General features: G+C 56.5%; 1 protein-coding gene across 1 annotated transcript; it reads right to left on the bottom strand.

The window, feature by feature from the left end:
- Window positions 1-2,048: 2,048 nt before the first annotated feature.
- LOC144490679 (uncharacterized) lies at window positions 2,049-17,833 on the bottom strand (the record flags this gene model as incomplete). Its single annotated transcript, XM_078208380.1, has 3 exons — window positions 17,648-17,833; window positions 4,207-4,626; window positions 2,049-2,122 (listed from the first exon to the last, which is right to left on the bottom strand). Coding segments are annotated over exons 1-3 (680 nt in total), but the record flags the coding sequence as incomplete, so codon positions are not given.
- Between the last annotated feature and the right edge of the window lie 3,714 nt (window positions 17,834-21,547).

Genomic DNA, 21,547 nt, shown 5'->3' with positions numbered 1-21,547 from the left:
ACTGGGGGAGTGGGGGACTGGGGAGTGGGTACGGGGGGAGTGGGGACTGGGGGAGTGGGGTACGGGGGGAGTGGGGACTGGGGGAGTGGGGACTGGGGGTGTGGGGACTGGGGGTGTGGGGGACTGGGGGTGTGGGGACTGGGGGTGTGGGGACTGGGGGGGTAGGGACTGGGGGGGTGGGGACTGGGGGGGTGGGGACTGAGGGGGTGGGGACTGGGGGAGCGAAGACTGGGGGAGTGGGGACTGGGTGAGTGGGGAACGGGTAATGGGGACTGGGGAGTGGGGGCTGGGGGAGTGGGGGCTGGGGGAGCGGGGGCTGGGGGAGCGGGGACTGGGGGAGCGCCGGCTGGGGGAGTGGGGACTGGGGGAGGGGGGGCTGGGGGAGCGGGGGCTCGGGGAGGGGGGGCTGGGGGAGGGGGGGCTGGGGGATGGGGGGCTGGGGGAGGGGGGGCTGGGGGAGCGGTGGCTCGGGGAGCGGGGGCTGGGGGAGCGGGGGCTGGGGAGCGGGGGCTGGGGGAGCAGGGGGGCTGGGGGAGCGGGGGCTGGGGGAGCGGGGGCTGGGGGAGCGGGGACTGGGGGAGTGGGGAACGGGGAGTGGGGACTGGGGGAGTGGGGACTGGGGGAGTGGGGACTGGGGAGTGGGGACTGGGGGAGTGGGGACTGGGGGAGTGGGGACTGGGGGAGTGGGGACTGGGGGAGTGGGGACTGGGGGAGTGGGGACTGGGGGAGTGGGGACTGGGGGAGTGGGGTCTGGGGGAGTGGGGGACTGGGGGAGTGCGTACTGGGGGAGTGCGTACTTGGGGAGTGCGGACTGGGGGAGTGCGGACTGCGGACTGAGGGATTGAGGGAGTGGGGACTGGGGACTGAGGGAGTGAGGACTGAGTGAGTGGGGTCTGAGGGAGTGGGGAGTGAGGGAGTGGGGAGTGAGGGAGTGGGGAGTGAGGGAGTGGGGGTGAGGGAGGTGGGGGTGAGGGAGTGGGGGTGAGGGAGTGGGGGTGAGGGAGTGGGGAGTGAGGGAGTGGGGAGTGAGGGAGTGGGGAGTGGGGAGTGAGGGAGTGGGACTGGGGCAGGGTGGGGGGGGACTGGGGCTGTGGGGACTGGGGCTGTGGGGACTGGGGCTGTGGGGACTGGGGCTGTGGGGACTGGGGCTGTGGGGACTGGGGCTGTGGGGACTGGGGCGGTGGGGACTGGGGCGGTGGGGACTGGGGCGGTGGGGACTGGGGCGGTGGGGACTGGGGCTGTGGGGAATGGGGCTGTGGGGACTGGGGCTGTGGGGACTGGGCTGTGGGGACTGGGGCTGTGGGGACTGGGGCTGTGGGACTGGGGCTGTGGGGACTGGGGCTGTGGGGACTGGGGCTGTGGGGACTGGGGCTGTGGGGACTGGGGCTGTGGGGACTGGGGCTGTGGGGACTGGGGCTGTGGGGACTGGGGCTGTGGGGACTGGGGCTGTGGGGACTGGGGCTGTGGGGACTGGGGCTGTGGGGACTGGGGCTGTGGGGACTGGGGCTGTGGGGTCTGGGGCTGTGGGGTCTGGGGCTGTGGGGGCTGGGGCTGTGGGGGCTGGGGCTGTGGGGGCTGGGGGAGTGGGGGCTGGGGAGTGGGGGCTGGGGGAGTGGGGGCTGGGGGAGTGGGGGCTGGGGGAGTGGGGGCTGGGGGAGTGGGGGCTGGGGGAGTGGGGGCTGGGGGAGTGGGGGCTGGGGGAGTGGGGGCTGGGGGAGTGGGGGCTGGGGGAGTGGGGGCTGGGGGAGTGGGGGCTGGGGGAGTGGGGGCTGGGGGAGTGGGGGATGGGGGATGGGGATGGGGGAGTGGGGATGGGGGAGTGGGGATGGGGGAGTGGGGGCTGGGGGAGTGGGGGCTGGGGGAGTGGGGGCTGGGGAGTGGGGGCTGGGGGATGGGGCTGGGGGAGTGGGGGCTGGGGGAGTGGGGGCTGGGGGAGTGGGGGCTGGGGGAGTGGGGGCTGGGGGAGTGGGGGCTGGGGGAGTGGGGGCTGGGGGAGTGGGGGCTGGGGGAGTGGGGGCTGGGGGAGTGGGGGCTGGGGGAGTGGGGGCTGGGGGAGTGGGGGCTGGGGGAGTGGGGGCTGGGGGAGTGGGGGCTGGGGGAGTGGGGGCTGGGGGAGTGGGGGCTGGGGGAGTGGAGGCTGGGGGAGAGGGGACTGGGGGAGAGGGGACTGGGGGAGAGGGGACTGGGGGAGTGGGGACTGGGGGAGTGGGGACTGGGGGAGTGGGGACTGGGGGAGTGGGGACTGGGGGAGTAGGGACTGGGGAGTGGGGACTGGGGAGTGGGGACTGGGGGAGTGGGGACTGGGGGAGTGGGGACTGGGGGAGTGGGGTCTGGGGGAGAGGGGACTGGTGGAGTGGGGACTGGGGGAGTGGGGACTGGGGGAGTGGGGACTGGGGGAGTGGGGACTGGGGAGTGGGGACTGGGGAGTGGGGACTGAGGGATTGAGGGAGTGCGGACTGGGGGAGTGGGGACTGGGGAGTGGGGACTGAGGGAGTGAGGACTGGGGGAGTGGGGACTGGGGAGTGGGGACTGGGGGAGTGGGGACTGGGGACTGGGGGAGTGGGGACTGGGCGAGTGGGGACTGGGCGAGTGGGGACTGGGCGAGTGGGGACTGGGGGAGTGGGGACTGGGCGAGTGGGGGACTGGGGGAGTGGGGACTGGGGGAGTGGGGACTGGGGGAGTGGGGTTTGGGGGAGTGGGGACTTGGGGAGTGGGGACTGGGGGAGTGGGGACTGGGGGAGTGGGGTTTGGGGGAGTGGGGACTTGGGGAGTGGGGACTGGGGAGTGGGGACAGGGGGAGTGGTGACAGGGGAGTGGGGACTGAGGGAGTGGGGACAGGGGGAGTGGGGGCTGGGGGAGTGGGGCTGGGGGAGTGGGGAACAGGGAGTGGGGACTGGGGGAGTGGGGACTGGGGGAGTGGGGACTGGGGGAGTGGGGACTGGGGGAGTGGGGACTGGGGGAGTGGGGACTGGGGGAGTGGGGACTGGGGGAGTGGGGACTGGGGGAGTGGGGACTGGGGGAGTGGGGACTGGGGGAGTGGGGACTGGGGAGTGGGGACTGGGGGAGTGGGGACTGGGGGAGTGGGGACTGGGGGAGTGGGGACTGGGGGAGTGGGGACTGGGGAGTGGGGACTGGGGGAGTGGGGACTGGGGGAGTGGGGACTGGGGGAGTGGGGACTGGGGGAGTGGGGTACGGGGGGAGTGGGGACTGGGGGAGTGGGGTACGGGGGGAGTGGCGACTGGGGGAGTGGGGTACGGGGGGAGTGGGGACTGGGGGTGCGGGGACTGGGGGAGTGGGGAATGAGGGAGTGGGGACTGGGGGAGCGAAGACTGGGGGAGTGGGGACTGGGGGAGTGGGGAACGGGGAATGGGGACTGGGGGAGTGGGGGCTGGGGGAGTGGGGGAGCGGGGGCTGGGGGAGCGGGGGCTGGGGGAGCGGGGACTGGGGAGGGGGGGCTGGGGGAGGGGGGGCTGGGGGAGGGGGGGCTGGGGGAGGGGGGGCTGGGGGAGGGGGGGCTGGGGGAGGGGGGGCTGGGGGAGCGGGGGCTGGGGGAGCGGGGGCTGGGGGAGCGGGGGCTGGGGGAGCGGGGGCTGGGGGAGGGGGGGCTGGGGGAGGGGGGGCTGGGGAGGGGGGGCTGGGGGAGTGGGGACTGGGGGAGTGGGGACTGGGGGAGTGGGGACTGGGGGAGTGGGGACTGGGGGAGAGGGGACTGGGGGAGTGGGGGGACTGGGGGAGTGGGGACTGGGGGAGTGGGGACTGGGGGAGTGGGGACTGGGGGAGTGGGGCCTGGGGGAGTGGGGGCTGGGGGAGTGGGGGCTGGGGAGTGGGGGCTGGGGGAGTGGGGGCTGGGGGAGTGGGGGCTGGGGGAGTGGGGGCTGGGGGAGTGGGGGCTGGGGGAGTGGGGACTGGGGGAGTGGGGGCTGGGGGAGTGGGGGCTGGGGGAGTGGGGGCTGGGGGAGTGGGGGCTGGGGGAGTGGGGGCTGGGGGAGTGGGGGCTGGGGGAGTGGGGGCTGGGGGAGTGGGGGCTGGGGGAGTGGGGGCTGGGGGAGTGGGGGCTGGGGGTGTGGGGGCTGGGGGAGTGGGGGCTGGGGGAGTGGGGGCTGGGGGAGTGGGGGCTGGGGGAGTGGGGGCTGGGGGAGTGGGGGCTGGGGGAGTGGGGGCTGGGGGAGTGGGGGCTGGGGGAGTGGGGGCTGGGGGAGTGGGGGCTGGGGGGAGTGGGGGCTGGGGGAGTGGGGGCTGGGGGAGTGGGGGCTGGGGGAGTGGGGGCTGGGGGAGTGGGGGCTGGGGGAGTGGGGGCTGGGGGAGTGGGGGCTGGGGGAGTGGGGGCTGGGGGAGTGGGGGCTGGGGGAGTGGGGGCTGGGGGAGTGGGGGCTGGGGGAGTGGGGGCTGGGGGAGTGGGGGCTGGGGGAGTGGGGGCTGGGGGAGTGGGGGCTGGGGGAGTGGGGGCTGGGGGAGTGGGGGCTGGGGGAGTGGGGGCTGGGGGAGTGGGGGCTGGGGGAGTGGGGGCTGGGGGAGTGGGGGCTGGGGGAGTGGGGGCTGGGGGAGTGGGGGCTGGGGGAGTGGGGGCTGGGGGAGTGGGGGCTGGGGGAGTGGGGGCTGGGGGAGTGGGGGCTGGGGGAGTGGGGGCTGGGGGAGTGGGGGCTGGGGGAGTGGGGCTGGGGGAGTGGGGGCTGGGGGAGTGGGGGCTGGGGGAGTGGGGGCTGGGTGAGTGGGGGCTGGGGGAGTGGGGGAGCGGGGGAGTGGGGGAGCGGGGGCTGGGGGAGCGGGAACTGGGTGAGTGGGGACTGGGGGAGTGGGGACTGGGGGAGTGGGGACTGGGGGAGTGGGGACTGGGGGAGTGAGGAGTTAGGGACAGGGCCTGAGAAGGAGTGGGTTTCATGTCGGGGGTAAGGGAGTCGGGGGGAGGGGAGTCGAGGGAGTGGAGGCTGGGGAGGGGAGTTGGGTGAGGGGAGGTGGGGGGAGGGCTGGTGGGGGGAGGGGAGTCGGAGGGAGGGAGTCGGGGGGAGGGGTGTCGGGGGGAGGGGAGTCGGGGGGAGGGGAGTCGGGAGGAGGGGAGTCGGGGGGGAGGGGAGTCGGGGGGAGGGGAGTCGGGGGGAGGGGAGTCGGGGGGAGGGGAGTCGGGGGAGGGGAGTCGGGGGGAGGGGAGTCGGGTGGAGGGGAGTCGGGGGGAGGGGAGTCGGGGGGAGGGGAGTCGGGGGGAGGGGAGTCGGGGGGAGGGGAGTCGGGGGGAGGGGAGTCGGGGGGAGGGTAGTCGGGGGGAGGGGAGTCGGGGGGAGGGGAGTCGGGGGGAGGGGAGTCGGGGGGAGGGGAGTCGGGGGAGGGGAGTCGGGGGGAGGGGAGTCGGGGGGAGGGGAGTCGGGGGGAAGGGAGTCGGGGGCAAGGGAGTCGGGGGGAAGGGAATCGGGGGGAGGGGAAGCGGGGGGAGGGGAGTCGGGGGGAGGGGAGTCGGGGTGAGGGGAGTCGGGGTGAGGGGAGTCGGGGGGAGGGGAGTCGGGGTGAGGGGAGTCGGGGGAGGGGAGTCGGGGGGAGGGGAGTCGGGGGGAGGGGAGTCGGGGGGAGGGGAGTCGGGGGGAGGGGAGTCGGGGGGAGGGGAGTCGGGGGGAGGGGAGTCTGGGGCAGGGGGGTCAGGGGGAGGGGGGTCAGGGGGAGGGGAGTCTGGGGCAGGGGGTCAGGGGGAGGGGAGGCGGGGGGAGGGGAGGCAGGGGGAGGGGAGAATACCTCTCGAACCCTTTCAGGCAGTGAGTTCCAGATACCCACAGCCTCTCAACCTCTGTCCCCCCTCCTGGTTACTGACACTTCTATTCAGGAGGGGTAGAAGTTTCATCCTCTCTCCCCCGATCTCTGCCCCCCCGATGGTTTTGTAACCTCGATCAGGCCCCCTCCCCTCAGCCTTCTCTGCTCTGAGGAAAACAACCCCAGCCTCACCAAACGTGAACCAGCCTCTCTCCATCGCTGAGATGCTCCAGCCCAGGAAACAGCCTGGTGACTCTCCTCTGCACCCCCTCTCTGTCTCTCACTGTCCCTCGCTCTGTCCCTCTCACTGTCCCTCTCTCTGTCCCTCTCTCTGTCCCTCTCTCTGTCCCTCTCTCTGTCCCTCGCTCTGTCCCTCGCTCTGTCCCTCGCTCTGTCCCTCGCTCTCTCTCCCTCTGTCCCTCGCTCTCTCTCCCTCTGTCCCTCGCTCTCTCTCTCTCTCTCTCTGTCCCTCGCTCTCTCTCTCTCTGTCTCTCTCTCTCTCTCTGTCCCTCTCTCTCTCTGCCGCTCTCTCTCTGTCCCTCTCTCTCTCTCTGTCCCTCTCTCTCTGTCCCTCGCTCTCTCTCTCTGTCCCTCTGTCTGTCCCTCTCTCTCTCTGTCCCTCACTCACTCTCTCTGTCCCTCTCTCTCTCTCTCTGTGTCTGTCCCTCTCTCTCTCTCTCTGTCCCTCACTCTCTCTCTGTCCCTCACTCACTCACTCACTCTCTCTCTCTCTCTCTCGAGTGCCATCACATCCTTTCTGTCTCTCTCTCTCTCTGTCCCTCTCTCTCTCTGTCCCTCTCTCTCTCTGTCCCTCTCTCTCTGTCCCTCACTCACTCTCTCTGTCCCTCTCTCTCTCTCTCCCTCACTCACTCTCTCTGTCCCTCACTCACTCTCTCTGTCCCTCTCTCTCTGTCCCTCTCTCTCTGTCCCTCACTCACTCTCTCTGTCCCTCTCTCTCTCTCTCCCTCACTCTCTCTCTCTGTCCCTCACTCACTCTCTCTGTCCCTCTCTCTCTGTCTCTCTCTCTCTCTGTCCCTCTCTCTCTCTGTCCCTCTCTCTCTCTGTCCCTCTCTCTCTGTCCCTCACTCACTCTCTCTGTCCCTCTCTCTCTCTCTCCCTCACTCTCTCTCTCTGTCCCTCACTCACTCTCTCTGTCCCTCTCTCTCTGTCCCTCTCTCTCTCTCTCCCTCACTCTCTCTCTCTGTCCCTCACTCACTCTCTCTGTCCCTCTCTCTCTGTCCCTCTCTCTCTGTCCCTCACTCACTCTCTCTGTCCCTCTCTCTCTCTCTCCCTCACTCTCTCTCTCTGTCCCTCACTCACTCTCTCTGTCCCTCTCTCTCTGTCCCTCTCTCTCTGTCCCTCACTCACTCTCTCTGTCCCTCTCTCTCTCTCTCCCTCACTCACTCTCTCTGTCCCTCACTCACTCTCTCTGTCCCTCTCTCTCTCTGTCCCTCACTCACTCTCTCTGTCCCTCACTCACTCTCTCTGCCCCTCACTCACTCTCTCTGTCCCTCTCTCTCTGTCTCTCTCTCGAGTGCAATCACATGCTTCCTATTGCGTGGTGACCAGAACTGTACACAATACTCTCGCTGTGGCCTCACCAGCCTTTTGTACAGCTCCCATCGTAACCACCCTGCTCTTGTATTCTCTGCCTCAGCTGATAAAGACAAGTATCCCCATGTTCCTTCTTCACCACCTTATCTCCCTGTCCTGCTGCCTTCAGGGACCGATGGACACGCACCCCAAGGTCGTGAATGTAGCCCAGTCCCATTACGCAAACCAGCCTCCCATCCATTGACTCTGTCTACACTTCCCGCTGCCTCGGGGAAAAGCAGCCGGCATCATCAAGGACCCCTCCCACAAACCCCGGACATTCTCTCTTCCACCTTCTTCCGTCGGGAAAAAGATAAAAAAGTCTGAGGTCACGTACCGACCGACTCAAGAACAGCTTCTTCCCTGCTGCTGTCAGACTTTTGAACGGACCTACCTGATATTAAATTGATCTTTCTCTACACCCGAGCTGTGGCTGTAACACGACATTCTGCACCCGCTCCTTTCCTTCTCTATGAACGGTATGCTTTGTCTGTATAGCGCGTCAGAAAGAATACTTTTCACTGTATACGAATACATGTGACAACAATAAATCAAATCAGAGTCACACTGACTGATCGTAACCCCCCACATTCACGTCTCGATCATTAATCACTACAAACAGTAAACTCTCTACACTCTCAGTACAGAGCTGCTTTCCTGATATCCTAACACAGCTCCATTACTGTTCCCTCTAGACACAGCTCACCACAACTCACACATCCCTGAACTCACTGGAAAAGTCCATTCATACCCAATGACTTACCACCAAAGGAGGTGTCGCTGGGCCAGAGGCAGTCGGGGGGCGTTCAGTTTATCTGCTTCCTCCTCCGTCTCCGGCGCGATGTGTTTGGGAGAGGTTTCGGACTGAGTTAAAACACCTCCAAACGCCCCACCCACCCCCACACCGACCTGGCGACTGACGTCAACTCCAGTTGGATGGAACAATCACATTCGTCAGTGGGATACAATGGCCATGCAAATTGTTCCAGTGAAAGGTGGATGTGTTCTCCTGTGTCCTTCGTGAGGAAAGAGGAGGCTTTGCTTTTGTTCCATAACTGGTCCAGGATGAAGAGTGGCCTGGGGAAGGGTTGGAGCGTTTTAAGTTTCGTTCATTTATTAGTGTCACAAGTCAGCTTACATTAACACTGCAATGAAGTTACTGTGAAAATCCCCCCGTTGCCACACTCAGGCGCCTGTTTGGGTTACACTGAGGGAGAATTTAGCACGGCCGATGCACCCTGACCAGCACGTCTTTCAGACTGAGAGGGGAAACCGGAGGAAACCCACGCAGACACGGGGAGAATGTGCAGACTCTGCAGAGACAGTGAACCCACGTCCCTGGCGCTGTGAGGCAGCAGTGCTAACCCACTCTGCCACCGTGCTGCCCTTTCGGGTCTGTGTTGGGGCATTTATATGTTGTAACTATAACGTACCCAGTGTTAGATCGAGACGACTCACAGGATATATCGCTCCCATTCGAACCACAGCAAAGTTACAGACAGAATGAGGCCATTCAGGCCCATCTTGTCCATGTCAGCCCGTGGACATCCAGGTGCCCTTTCTAATCCCACCTTCCTGCACCCGGCCCACAGCCCTGTTGCTTACAGCACTTAAGGTGCAGATCCAGGGGCTTATTAAAAGAGTTTAGGGTCTCTGCTTCCACCACCAACTCGGGGCAGTGAATTCCACAGCCCTCTGCATAAAAATACTTCTTTCTCCTGTCCCCTCTTCACCGTCTGCCACTTATCCTGAATCTATGTCCCCTGGTTCTAGAATTCTCCGCCAAGGGAATCAATTTTATCCTGTCCACTCTCGCTCTTCCCGTCAGAATTCCGTGCACCTCAATCCGGTCACTCCCTCAGCCTTCTTTGTTCCAAGGAAAATAACCCCAACCTCTCCAATCTCTCCTCGGAGCTACACTTTTCCAGCCCTGGCAATATTCTTGTGAACCTTCTCTGCACTCTCTCTCTCTCCAGAGCAATTACTTCCTGCCTGTAATGTGGTGTCTGTGTCGATATGCGCGATCTTCTTGGAGATCCTCTCCACTTGGAACCGGCTGTGTTTATTGTGTTTCCCCCAGTCCAACGCCGGCATCTCCACATCATGTAATGTGGTGAGCAGAACTGCAGACAATATTCCAGTTGTGGCCAACATTCCTTTTACATTCGACACCTCTGCCAATGAAGGGGGTATTCCATACGCATTCTTTACAACCGAGTCTGCTTGATCTGCTGCCTTGAGGGAGCGGTGTCCTTATACACCAAGATTAGTATTAACGTGATGAGGAAAGGTCATCTGATCGAAGAGAGAGCGGGAGTGTGGCGTGGAGACAGAGGGACAGCCATGATCAGCTCCGGGGCCGACTCCTGCTCCTCGTCTCTCTGCTTCTATCCGGGGAGAGGTGGCAATTTCAGCAAGTTTATAAACAAGACGAGGAAGTTGTGTTGGAAAAAACATATTGACAGAGTGAGGAACAATAGGCTGTCCATAGCAGGGCCCAGCTCAGAACATGATGTCAAACACTTGGATGGAGTGAAAATTCAACTTCAACCCCAGACGCGACCGAAATCTGAGTGAAACTTGAGCAAAATTGGCCGAATGTTGGCCCGAAATTTGACATATATTTGACGGACGTTTGACCAAAATTTGCCCGATATTGAACTGAAGTTTGAGGTAAGTCTGAGGGAAATTTGGAGTAAATTGAGGTAAATTATGGGGTAAATTCGACGGTAAATCTTGAGGTAATTTTGAGGTAAATTTGGAGTAAATTTGAGGTACATTTTGAGGTAAATCTGAGTTAACATTTGAGCTGTATTTGAGGAAAATTAGGGGTAAATTTGAGGTAGATCCTGAGCTAAATTTGGAGGTAAATTTGAGCTAAACTGTGAGCCACGTTTTCGGTAACTTTTAAGGTAAATTTGGGTAAATCTTGAGGTAAAATATTGAGTAGATTTGCAGTAAATTTTGAGGTCAATTTTGGGTAAATTTTGAGGTCAACTTGAGGCACATTTTGAGGTAAATTTGAATCAAATTCTGAGATAAATAGTGAGATAAATGTTGCAGTAAATATTGAGAAAAATTTTGAAGAAAGTTTGGGGTAGATTTGAGGGTATGTTTTGAGCTAAATTTGACCTGAGTTTTGAGCTAAATTTGGAGGCAAATTTTGAGGTAACATTTGACATAAAATTTAACTCAGAATTTACCTCAAATTTAAGGGGGGGACGGGGCCTGGGTGGAGGGGACGGGGCCTGGGTGGAGGGGGCGGGGCCTGGGGAGGAGTCGGCGGGGCCTGGGGAGGAGTGGGCGGGGTCTGGGGAGGGGGTGGAGTCTGGTGAGGAGGGGGTGGGGCCTGGGGAGGATGGGGAGGGGCCTGGGGAGGAGGGGGAGGGGCCGGGCAGCTCTCATTCACTGATTCACAGGCATTCAGCAATGAAACAGATGGACATGAAGGGGTAATTTATCATGGCCAATCCACCCAACCTGCACATCTTTGGACACTAAGGGACAATTTAGCATGGCCAATCCACCTAACCTGCACATCTTTGGACTGTGTGCGGAAATCGGAGCACCCGGAGGAAACCCATGCAGACACGGGGAGAACGTGCAAACTCCACACCGACAGTGACCCGAGCCGGGAATCGAACCCGGGTCCCTGGCGCTGTGCGACAGCAGTGCTAACCACTGTGCCAAATATGGGTATAAATTGTCATGAAATAATCCAGCAACAGCGACGAGAGATGAATTACAAAACATATTCAGTAAAAAAATCTAAATAATCAATAAATGAAATCAATAAACGATGAGATGTGTGGATTAATAACAAGTTAATGAGTAGCTTAGCTGATAATACAGTAATATGCTCAATGAATCAGTTAGGATAATAATCTCTCCCTCAATGTCAACAAAACGAAGGAGATTGTCATCGACATCAGGAAGAGTAGTGGGGAACACGCCCCGTCTACATCAATGGGGACAAAGTAGAAATGGTCGACAGCTTCAAGTTTTTAAGTGTCCAGATCACCAACACTATAGTTAAGAAAACCCCACCAACAAGACTGAAGAAATTTGGCATGTCCGCGACAACTTTCACCAACTTTTACAGGTGCACCATAGAAAGCATTCTTTCTGGTTGTATCACAGCTTGGTCTGGCTCCTGCTCTGCCCAAGACCACATGTAACTACAAAAGGTCGTGAATGTAACCCAGTCCCATCATGCAAACCAGCCTCCCATCCATTGGCTCTGTCTACACTTCTCGCTGCCTCGGGAAAGCAGCCGGCATCATCAAGGACCCCACGCGCCCCAGACATTCTCTCTTCCACCTTCTTCCGTCTTGAAAAAGTTACAAAACTGTGAGGACACGTACCAACCAACTCAAGAACAGCTTCTTCCCTGCTGCCATCAGACTTTTGAATGGACCTACCTTATATTAAGTTGATCTTTCTCATACACCCTCGCTGTGACTGTAACACTATATTCTGCACCCTCTCCTTTCCTTCTCTATGAATGGTATGCTTTGTCTATATAAACTGCAAGAAACAATACTTTTCACTGTATCTCAATACATGTGACAATAATAAATCAAATCAAATCAAAAGACAGATGATCTGGAGGGGAAAATGGAGGAATATCTGTATTTGTTTATCCAGCAGATGTTAGAAACTTTCATGGTGATTTAGACAGGTTGAGTGAGTGGCAAATACATGGCAGCTGCTGTATAACGTGGATTCAATGTGAAATTATCCACTTCGGACAGAGGAACAGAATGGCAGAGTGCTATTGACACGGCGATCGATTGGGAAACAGCACGCAGCTAGGAAGGCAAATGGTACGTTGGCCTTCATTGCGACAGGACTTGAGGACAGGAGCGGGGATGTCTGTCTGCAGCTGTACAGGGCCTTGGGGAGACCACACCTGGAGCATCGTGCGCAGCTTTGGTCTCCTTATCAAAGAAAGGATGTACTTGCCACAGAGGGAGTGCGGCCAAGGTTCACCAGGCTGATTCCTGGGATGGTGGGATTGTCGTACGAGGAGAGATTGGGTCGACTGGGTCCTGTATTGACTAGAGTTTAGAAGAATGAGGGGATGGGGGTCTGATTGAAAGGGATAAAATTCTGACAGGGCTGGGCAGACTGGATACAGGGATGTCGTTTCCTCCGGTGGGTGGGGAAGAGTCTGGAACAAGGGGTCATAGTCTCAGGATACAGGGGAGACCATTAGGGACACAGATGAGGAGAAATTTCTTCACTCAGAGGGTGGTGAACCTGTGGAATTCTCTACCACAGAACGCAGTGGAGGTCAAATCACTGAGTATTGGGAGAGAAAGCGGGAGTGTGGCGTGGAGAGAGAGGGACAGCCATGATCATATTGAATGGTAGAGCAGGCTCCGAGGCCGACTCCTGCTCCTCGTCTCTCTGCTTCTATCCGGGGAGAGGTGGCAATTTCAGCAAGTTTATAAATAAGAGGAGGAAGTTGTGTTAGAAAAAATGACAAGAGTGAGGAACAATAGGCTGTTCATAGCAAGGCCCAGCTCAGAACATCCACAGGACCGCACCCAGCGAGAGATGCAAACTAGAGAGAGGAGAGAGACAGGGCTGGGACACACTGTGTGTGTGTGAGAGAGTGTGCGTGTGAGTGACTGTGCGTGTGTGTGAGTGAGTGAGTGAGTGAGTGTGTGAGTGTGTGTGTGAGTGAGTGTGCGTGTGTGTGTGTGTGAGTGAGTGAGTGTGCGTGTGCATGTGTGTGTAACAAAAGGCGGGTAACTACAGGCCGGTTAGCTTCACGTCTGTCGTTGGGAAAATGCTGGAATCCATCATTAAAGAAGAAATAGCAGGCCATCTGGATAAGAATGGTTTGATTAAGCAGACGCAGCATGGATTCATGTGGGGAAAGTCGAGCTTGACGAACTTGTTGGATTTTTATGAAGATGTGACCAGTGCGGTTGACGGAGGGGAACCGGGGGATGCGGTGTTTTTGGATTTCCAAAAGGCGTTTGATAAGGTGCCTCACAAAAGGTTGCTGAAGAAGATTGGGTCACACGGAGTTGGGAGTAAGGTGTTAGCGTGGATTGAGGATTGGCTATCTGACAGGAAGCAGAGAGTCGGAATAAATGGGTGCTTTTCTGGTTGGCGGATGGTAACTAGTGGCGTGCCGCAGGGATCGGTACTGGGGCCTCAACTATTTACCATTTATATAGACGATCTGGAGGAGGGGACTGAGTGTAGGGTAACAAAGTTTGCAGACGACACAAAGATAAGTGGAAAAGTGAATCGTGTGGAGGGCGTAGAAGGTCTGCAGAGAAATTTGGACAGGCTGAGTGAGTGGGCGAGAATCTGGCAGATGGAGTATAACGTTGACAAATGCGAGGTTATTCACTTTGGAGGAAATAATAGCAAATTGGATTATTATCTAAATGGAAAAAAATTACAACATGCTACTGTGCAGAGGGACCTGGGGGTCCTTGTGCATGAGTCGCAAAAACCCAGTCTGCAGGTGCAACAGGTGATCAAGAAGGCAAATGGGATGTTGGCCTATATCGCAAGGGGGATAGGATATAAAAGCAGAGATGTCTTGCTGCATCTGTACAGGGCATTGGTGAGGCCGCAGTTGGAGTACTGTGTGCAGTATTGGTCCCCTTATTTGCGGAAGGATATATTGGCCTTGGAGGGAGTGCAGAGAGGGTTCACCAGGTTGATACCGGAGATGAGGGGTGTTGATTATGAGGAGAGACTGAGCAGATTGAGTTTGTACTCGTTGGAATTTAGAAGGCTGAGGGGGGAACTTATAGAGACCTATAAGATAATGAAGGGGCTGGATAGGGTCGAGGTGGAGAGATTCTTTCCACTTAGAAAGGAAGCTAGAACTAGAGGGCACAGCCTCAAAATAAAGGGAGATCAGTTGAGGACAGAGTTGAGGAGGAACTTCTTCTCTCAGAGGGTGGTGAATCTCTGGAATTCTCTGCCCACTGAAGTGGTGGAGGCTACCTCGTTGAATATGTTTAAATCACAGATCGATGGATTCCTGATCGGTAAGGGAATTAGGGGTTATGGGGATCAGGCGGGTAAGTGGAACTGATCCACTTCAGATCAGCCATCATTTTAGGTTTATAAAATGATGAAGGGGATAGATAGAGTGAACGTTCAAAGACTATTTCCTCGGGTGGATGGAGCTATTACAAGGGGACATAACTATAGGGTTCATGGGTGGGAGATACAGGAAGGATATCAGAGGTAGGTTCTTTACGCAGAGAGTGGTTGGGGTGTGGAATGGACTGCCTGCAGTGATAGTGGAGTCAGACACTTTAGGAACATTTAAGCGGTTATTGGATAGGCACATGGAGCACACCAGGATGATAGGGAGTGGGATAGCTTGATCTTGGTTTCAGATAAAGCTCGGCACAACATCGTGGGCCGAAGGGCCTGTTCTGTGCTGTACTGTTCTATGTTCTATGATCTTATTGAATGGCGGGGCAGGTTCGAGGGGCTGGATGGCCGACTCCTGCTCCTATTTCTTATGTTCTTATGTGTGTGAGTGAGAGTGTGAGTGACTGTGTGTGTGTGTGTGTGTGTGTGAGAGAGTGAGTGAGAGTGTGTGTGTGAGAGAGAGAGAGAGTGTGCGCGTCCGCATCTGCGTGTGTTCAGAACATGGAACCTGAGCAGACACCAACGTCCCAAACACTGTCTGCTGTTCACTCATTAACAATACGGTCGGGAACGGCAAGGCTGAATTCCAGATTCTCCCCCCAAAAAAACACATCAAACAAATGGGGAGAATAACGGCCGTGTCAAAATGAGGGAGGGGTGGGGGGATTGAAGAGGGAAGAATTTCTTTCTCTCCGAGCGTGCTGAGTCTCTGGAACTCTCTTCATCAAAAGGCGGTGGATGTGGGGGAGTAGGGGCAGAGTGTTTGAGTGTGTCTGAGGCAGAGGTGGATAGATTCTGGATTAGCGAGGGGTGGGGAGGTGAAAGGTTATCGGGGGGGGATGGTGAGGGGGGAAGGTGGGGGTTTGAGGTTACAATTGGATCAGCCGTGATCTTATGGAATGGGAGAGCAGGGCTCGAGGGGCAGAGTGGCCTCCTCCTGACTCTAATCCGTACGTTGGGATGGGAATCGAGCTACAATGATTCCGGTGTGGAATGTTAAAGTCAGGTATCACCAGGGGTGAGTAATCCCTGGACAAAACCGTGCAGAGTGGGGTGAGGGAGTGGGAGGGCCTTACACTGATAGATCCGTGCCCAACACTGACCCATCTGGACTTCAACCCAGATAAATGCGTAGTGGTCCATTTTGGCAGGTCAGATGGGATGAAGGAGTACAATATAAAGGGAAAGACTCTTAGTACTGTAGAGGATCAGAAGGACCTTGGGGTCTGGGTCCATAGGACTCTAAAATCGGCCCCGCAGGTGGAGGAGGTGGTTAAGAAGGCGTATGGTGTGCTGGCCTTTATCAATCGAGGGACTGAGTTTAGGAGTCCAGGGATAATGGTGCAGCTATATAAGACCCTCGTCAGACCCCACTTGGAGTACTGTGCTCAGTTCTGGTCGCCTCATTACAGGAAGGATGTGGAAAAGATTGAAAGGGTGCAGAGGCGATTTACAAGGATGTTGCCTGGATTGAGTGGTATGCCTGATGAGGATAGGCTGAGGGAGCTCGGTCTTTTCTCCTTGGAGAGACATAGGATGAGAGGAGACCTAATAGAGGTATATAAGATGTTGAGAGGCATAGATCGGGTGGACTCTCGGAGGCTTTTTCCCAGGGTGGAAATGGCTGCTACGAGACACGGTAGCACAGTGGTTAGCACTGCTGCTTCACAGCTCCAGGGACCTGGGTTCGATTCCCGGCTCGGGTCACTGTCTGTGTGGAGTTTGCACATTCTCCCCGTGTCTGCGTGGGTTTCCTCCGGGTGCTCCGGTTTCCTCCCACAGTCCAAAGATGTGCGGGTTAGTTTGATTGGCCATGCTAAATTGCCCCTTAGTGACCCGGGATGCGCAGATTAGAGGGATTAGCGGGTAAATATGAGGGTTAGAGGGATTAGCAAGTAAATATGTAGACATTACAGGGATAGGGCCTGGGTGGGATTGTTGTCGTTGCAGACTCGATGGGCCAAATGGCCTCTTTCTGTACTGGAGGGGTTCTATGATGATGTTCTATGATGAGAGGACACAGGTTTAAGGTGCTGTGGGGTGGGTACAGGGGAAATGTTAGGGGGAAGTTTTTCACACAGAGGGTGGTGGCCGAGTGGAATCGGCTGCCGTCAGTGGTGGTGGAGGCAAACTCAATAGGGTCTTTTAAGAGACTCCTGGATGAGTACATGGGACTTAATAGGATGGAGGGTTATAGGTAGGCCCAAAAGGTAGGGATATGTTCGGCACAACTTGTGGGGCCAAAGGGCCTGTTTTGTGCTGTAGTTTTCTATGTTTCTATCAACACACGTGTAGGATTTCTATATATTTTTATTCATTTGTGGGACACGGGCGTCACCGGCTGGACAGCATTTATTGCCCATCCCTCGTTGCCCTTGGAGAGTCAACCACATTGCTGTGGCTCTGGAGTCACATGTAGGCCAGACTGGGTAAGGACGGAAGATTTCCTTCCCTAAAGGACATCAGTGAGGTGGGTTAGTGATGGGTTTTTCCAACAATCATTGAATCCCTACAGTGCAGGAGGAGGCCATTTGGCCCATCGAGCCTTCACCCACAACGATCCCACCCAGGCCCTATCCCCGTCACACCTCGCATTTACCCTGCTAATCCCCCTGACACTAAAGGGACAATTTAGCATGGCCAATCAACCTAACCTGCACATCACTGGAGTGTGGAAGGAAACCGGAGCACCCGGAGGAAACCCACGCAGGCACGGGGAGAACGTGCAGACTTCGCACACACAGTGACCAGAGACTGGAATTGAACCCGGGTCCCTGGTGCCGCGAGGCAGCGGTGCGAACCACAATCGACAATGGTTTCAACAGTAGATTCTGAATTCCAGATATTTTTGATTGAATCCATATTCCAACACCTGCCGTGGCGGGATTCGAACCCGGGTCCCCCAGAACATGAGCTGAGTTTCCAGATGAAGAGTCCAGCGATAATACCACGAGGTCATCACCTCACCCCCATCTCATCTCTGAATATTTCCAGTCCCGTCAAGGGCAATGGCTAACTGGGGAATAGATATGGGGAAACTGGGCTGAGACAGGACTGAGATGAGTTAATATTGGCATCAGTGACTGTGCAAGACTAACGAATTATTAGACCGATTAATAATATTCCTCAGAATGTCCGTAAAACAGAACAGAGACATGTCAGCCATTATGGACATGTTCACGGCGGCCATTTTGGACAAGTTAACAGCGGCTATTTTGGACATGTTCACGGCGACCATTTTGGACATGTTCACGGCGGCCATTTTGGACATGTTCACAGCTGCCATTTTGTATATGCTCACAGTGGCCATTTTGGATGTGTTCATGGCCGCCATTTTGGACATGTTCATGGCGGCCATTTTGGACATGTTCACCTTTTGGACATGTTCATGGCGGCCATTTTGGACATGTTCACTGTGTCCATTTTGGACATGTTCACGGTCACCATCTTGTCACCAAACACCTGAATTGTTACAGCAGCATTTCTTTATTTTTTGGGCTGAGTTTCACGTTCCCCCCATTGGCCAGGTTTAGGTTGTGACTATCGATAGGTCTTCCCACTGCAAACACCCCCCCGACTTCTCCCAACTTGGTGCAAGGCTGGGTGAGGCCTACAGGGTGGATGACCAACTCTGAAGCAAAGATAAACATCAACACTCACTTGTGCTCATGCGGGAGACCATGCCGACCGTGCCAATCCCGTGTACCCCATTCAGAGCCTTCACTGGAACCGATCCAAACCACTTTCCAGACATCACAGCCAGCGAGGAGCTTCTGGAAACACGGACAGGGTAAAGCAGTGAGTGTTTCAGGCAGCACACTGTCCCCCATCAAACACTCGCAGGACAGGTACAGCAAGGGGTCAGATACAGAGTAAAGCTCCCTCTACACTGTCCCCATCAAACACTCCCAGGACAGGTACAGCACGGGGTCAGATACAGAGTAAAGCTCCCTCTACACTGTCCCCCATCAAACACTCCCAGGACAGGTACAGCACGGGGTCAGACACAGAGTAAAGCTCCCTCTACACTGTCCCCCATCAAACACTCCCAGGACAGGTACAGCACGGGGTTAGATACAGAGTAAAGCTCCCTCGACACTGTCCCCATCAAACACTCCCAGGACAGGTACAGCACAGGGTTAGATACAGAGTAAAGCTCCCTCTGCACTGTCCCGATCAAACACTCCCAGGACAGGTACAGCACGGGGTTAGATACAGAGTAAAGCTCCCTCTACACTGTCCCCCATCAAACACTCCCAGGACAGGTACAGCACAGGGTTAGATACAGAGTAAAGCTCCCTCTGCACTGTCCCGATCAAACACTCCCAGGACAGGTACAGCACGGGGTTAGATACAGAGTAAAGAATTTTAGTTGCTGGAACTGCTTGTATTAAAATTAATCATTCACTCCAATAATTTTCTCAGCAATTAATGAATTATTTGGTAATATTGAAAGCTCTTAATTGATGCTTACTTAATGTTTACATTGGAACAACATATTTGACGTAGGTTTTCACTCATTAGGGGCTCTCTATTACGGTTGATCATCGATTATTAATTACCAATTCAGGACCATCACAAAATGCTTGGATTATTTCCTTCAGACTGTACCGTGATTGGGACTAATAATCAATAGTTAGAATCGTGATATTATCTGATTTAGTTGGGGAATTTTTCCCGTCCCACCCGCCATGAGAATTGTAGTGGCAGGGGGTGGGGGTGGTGAGGGGGGGGGCATGCACAGGTCCGTTGACGTTGGGTGGATTTTCTGATATTGGGGCGCGCGCAGCTGGAAAATCCCGCCCACTGCGTCAATTCTTTTAAAAGTGTAAATTGATTAACTATTCATTGTCAAATTAATCTCAAACACTGACGAGACGGAGTACAGGAAAGAGACAGAGAATCTGGTGAACTGGTGCGGTGACAATAATCTCTCCCTCAACGTCAACAAAACGAAGGAGATTGTCATCGACTTCAGGAAGCGTAGTGGAGGACATGCCCCTGTCTACATCAAAGGGGATGAAGTAGTCGAGAGCTTCAGGTTTTTAGGTGTCCAGATCCCCGAAAACCTGTCCTGGTCCCCCCATGCCGACACTTTAGTTAAGAAAGCCCCACCAACTTTCTCAGGAGGCTAAGGAAATTCAGCCTGTCCGCTACGACTCTCACCAACCTCTCCAGATGCAGAATAGAAAACATTCTTTCTGGTTGTATCATAGCTTGGTATGGCTCCTGTTCTGCCCAAGGCTGCAAAGGGTCGTGAATGTAGCCCAATCCATCACGCAAACCAGCCTCCCATCCATTGACTCCATCTACACTTCCCGCTGCCTCGGGGAAAAGCAGCCGGCATCATCAAGGACCCCACGCACCCTGCACATACTCTCTTACGAATCTACCCCGAATCCTCAGACTATGACCCCTGGTTCTGGACTCCCCCACCATCGGGAACATCCTCCCTGCATCGACCCTGTCTAGTCCTGTTAGAATTTTATAAGTCTCTATGAGATCTCCCCTCATTCGTCTGAACAGATAACGTGAATATTAATGCAAAACATGTTAACAACAACAAAGAACAATACAGCACAGGAACAGGCCCTTCGGCCCTCCAAGCCCGCGCTGCTCCCTGGTCCAAACTAGACCATTCTTTTGTATCCCTCCATTCCCACTCCGTTCATGTGGCTGTCTAGATAAGTCTTAAACGTTCCCAGTGTGTCCGCCTCCACCACCTTGCCTGGCAGCGCATTCCAGGCCCCCACCACCCTCTGTGTAAAATATGTCCTTCTGATATCTGTGTTAAACCTACCCCCCCTTCACCTTGAACCTATGACCCCTCGTGAACGTCACCACCGACCTGGGGAAAAGCTTCCCACCGTTCACCCTATCTATGCCTTTCATAATTTTATACACCTCTATTAAGTCTCCCCTCATCCTCCGTCTTTCCAGGGAGAACAACCCCAGTTTACCCAATCTCTCCTCATAACTAAGCCCCTCCATACCAGACAACATCCTGGTAAACCTCCTCTGTACTCTCTCTAAAGCTTCCACGTCCTTCTGGTAGTGTGGCGACCAGAACTGGACGCAGTATTCCAAATGCGGCCGAACCAACGTTCTGTACAACCGCAACATCAGACCCCAACTTTTATACTCTATGTCCCGTCCTATAAAGGCAAGCATGCCATATGCCTTCTTCACCACCTTCTCCACCTGTGACGTCAGCTTCAAGGATCTGTGGACTTGCACACCCAGGTCCCTCTGCGTATCTACACCCTTTATGGTTCTGCCATTTATCGTATAGCTCCTGCCTACATTATTTCTACCAAAATGCATCACTTTGCATTCATCAGGATTGAACTCCATCTGCCATTTCTTTGCCCAAATTTCCAGCCTATCTATATCCTTCTGTAGCTTCTGACAATGCTCCTCACTATCTGCAAGTCGTGCCAATTTTGTGTCGTCCGCAAACTTACTGATCACCCCAGTTACACCTTCTTCCAGATCGTTTATATAAATCACAAACAGCAGAGGTCCCAATACAGAGCCCTGCGGAACACCACTAGTCACAGGCCTCCAGCCGGAAAAAGACCCTTCCACTACCACCCTCTGTCTTCTGTGACCAAGCCAGTTCTCCACCCATCTAGCCACCTCCCCCTTTATCCCATGAGATCCAACCTTTTTCACCAGCCTACCATGAGGGACTTTGTCAAACGCTTTACTAAAGTCCATATAGACGACATCCACGGCCCTTCCCTCGTCAACCATTTTGGTCACTTCTTCAAAAAAGTCCACCAGGTTAATGAGGCATGACCTCCCTCTCACAAAACCATGCTGACTATCGTGAATGAGTTTATTCCTTTCTAAATGCGCATACATCCTATCTCTAAGAATCTTCTCCAACAACTTCCCCACCACGGACGTCAAGCTCACCGGCCTATAATTACCCGGGTTATCCTTCCTACCCATCTTAAATAACGGGACCACATTAACTTTCCTCCAATCCTCTGGGACCTCACCTGCGTCCAGTGACGAGACAAAGATTCGCGTCAGAGGCCCAGCGATTTAATCTCTCGTCTCCCTGAGCAGCCTT

Source organism: Mustelus asterias, unplaced genomic scaffold (assembly GCF_964213995.1).
Source record: "Mustelus asterias unplaced genomic scaffold, sMusAst1.hap1.1 HAP1_SCAFFOLD_3595, whole genome shotgun sequence".
Lineage (NCBI taxonomy): Eukaryota > Metazoa > Chordata > Chondrichthyes > Carcharhiniformes > Triakidae > Mustelus > Mustelus asterias.
This window is presented reverse-complemented; position numbering and strand designations above follow the sequence as displayed.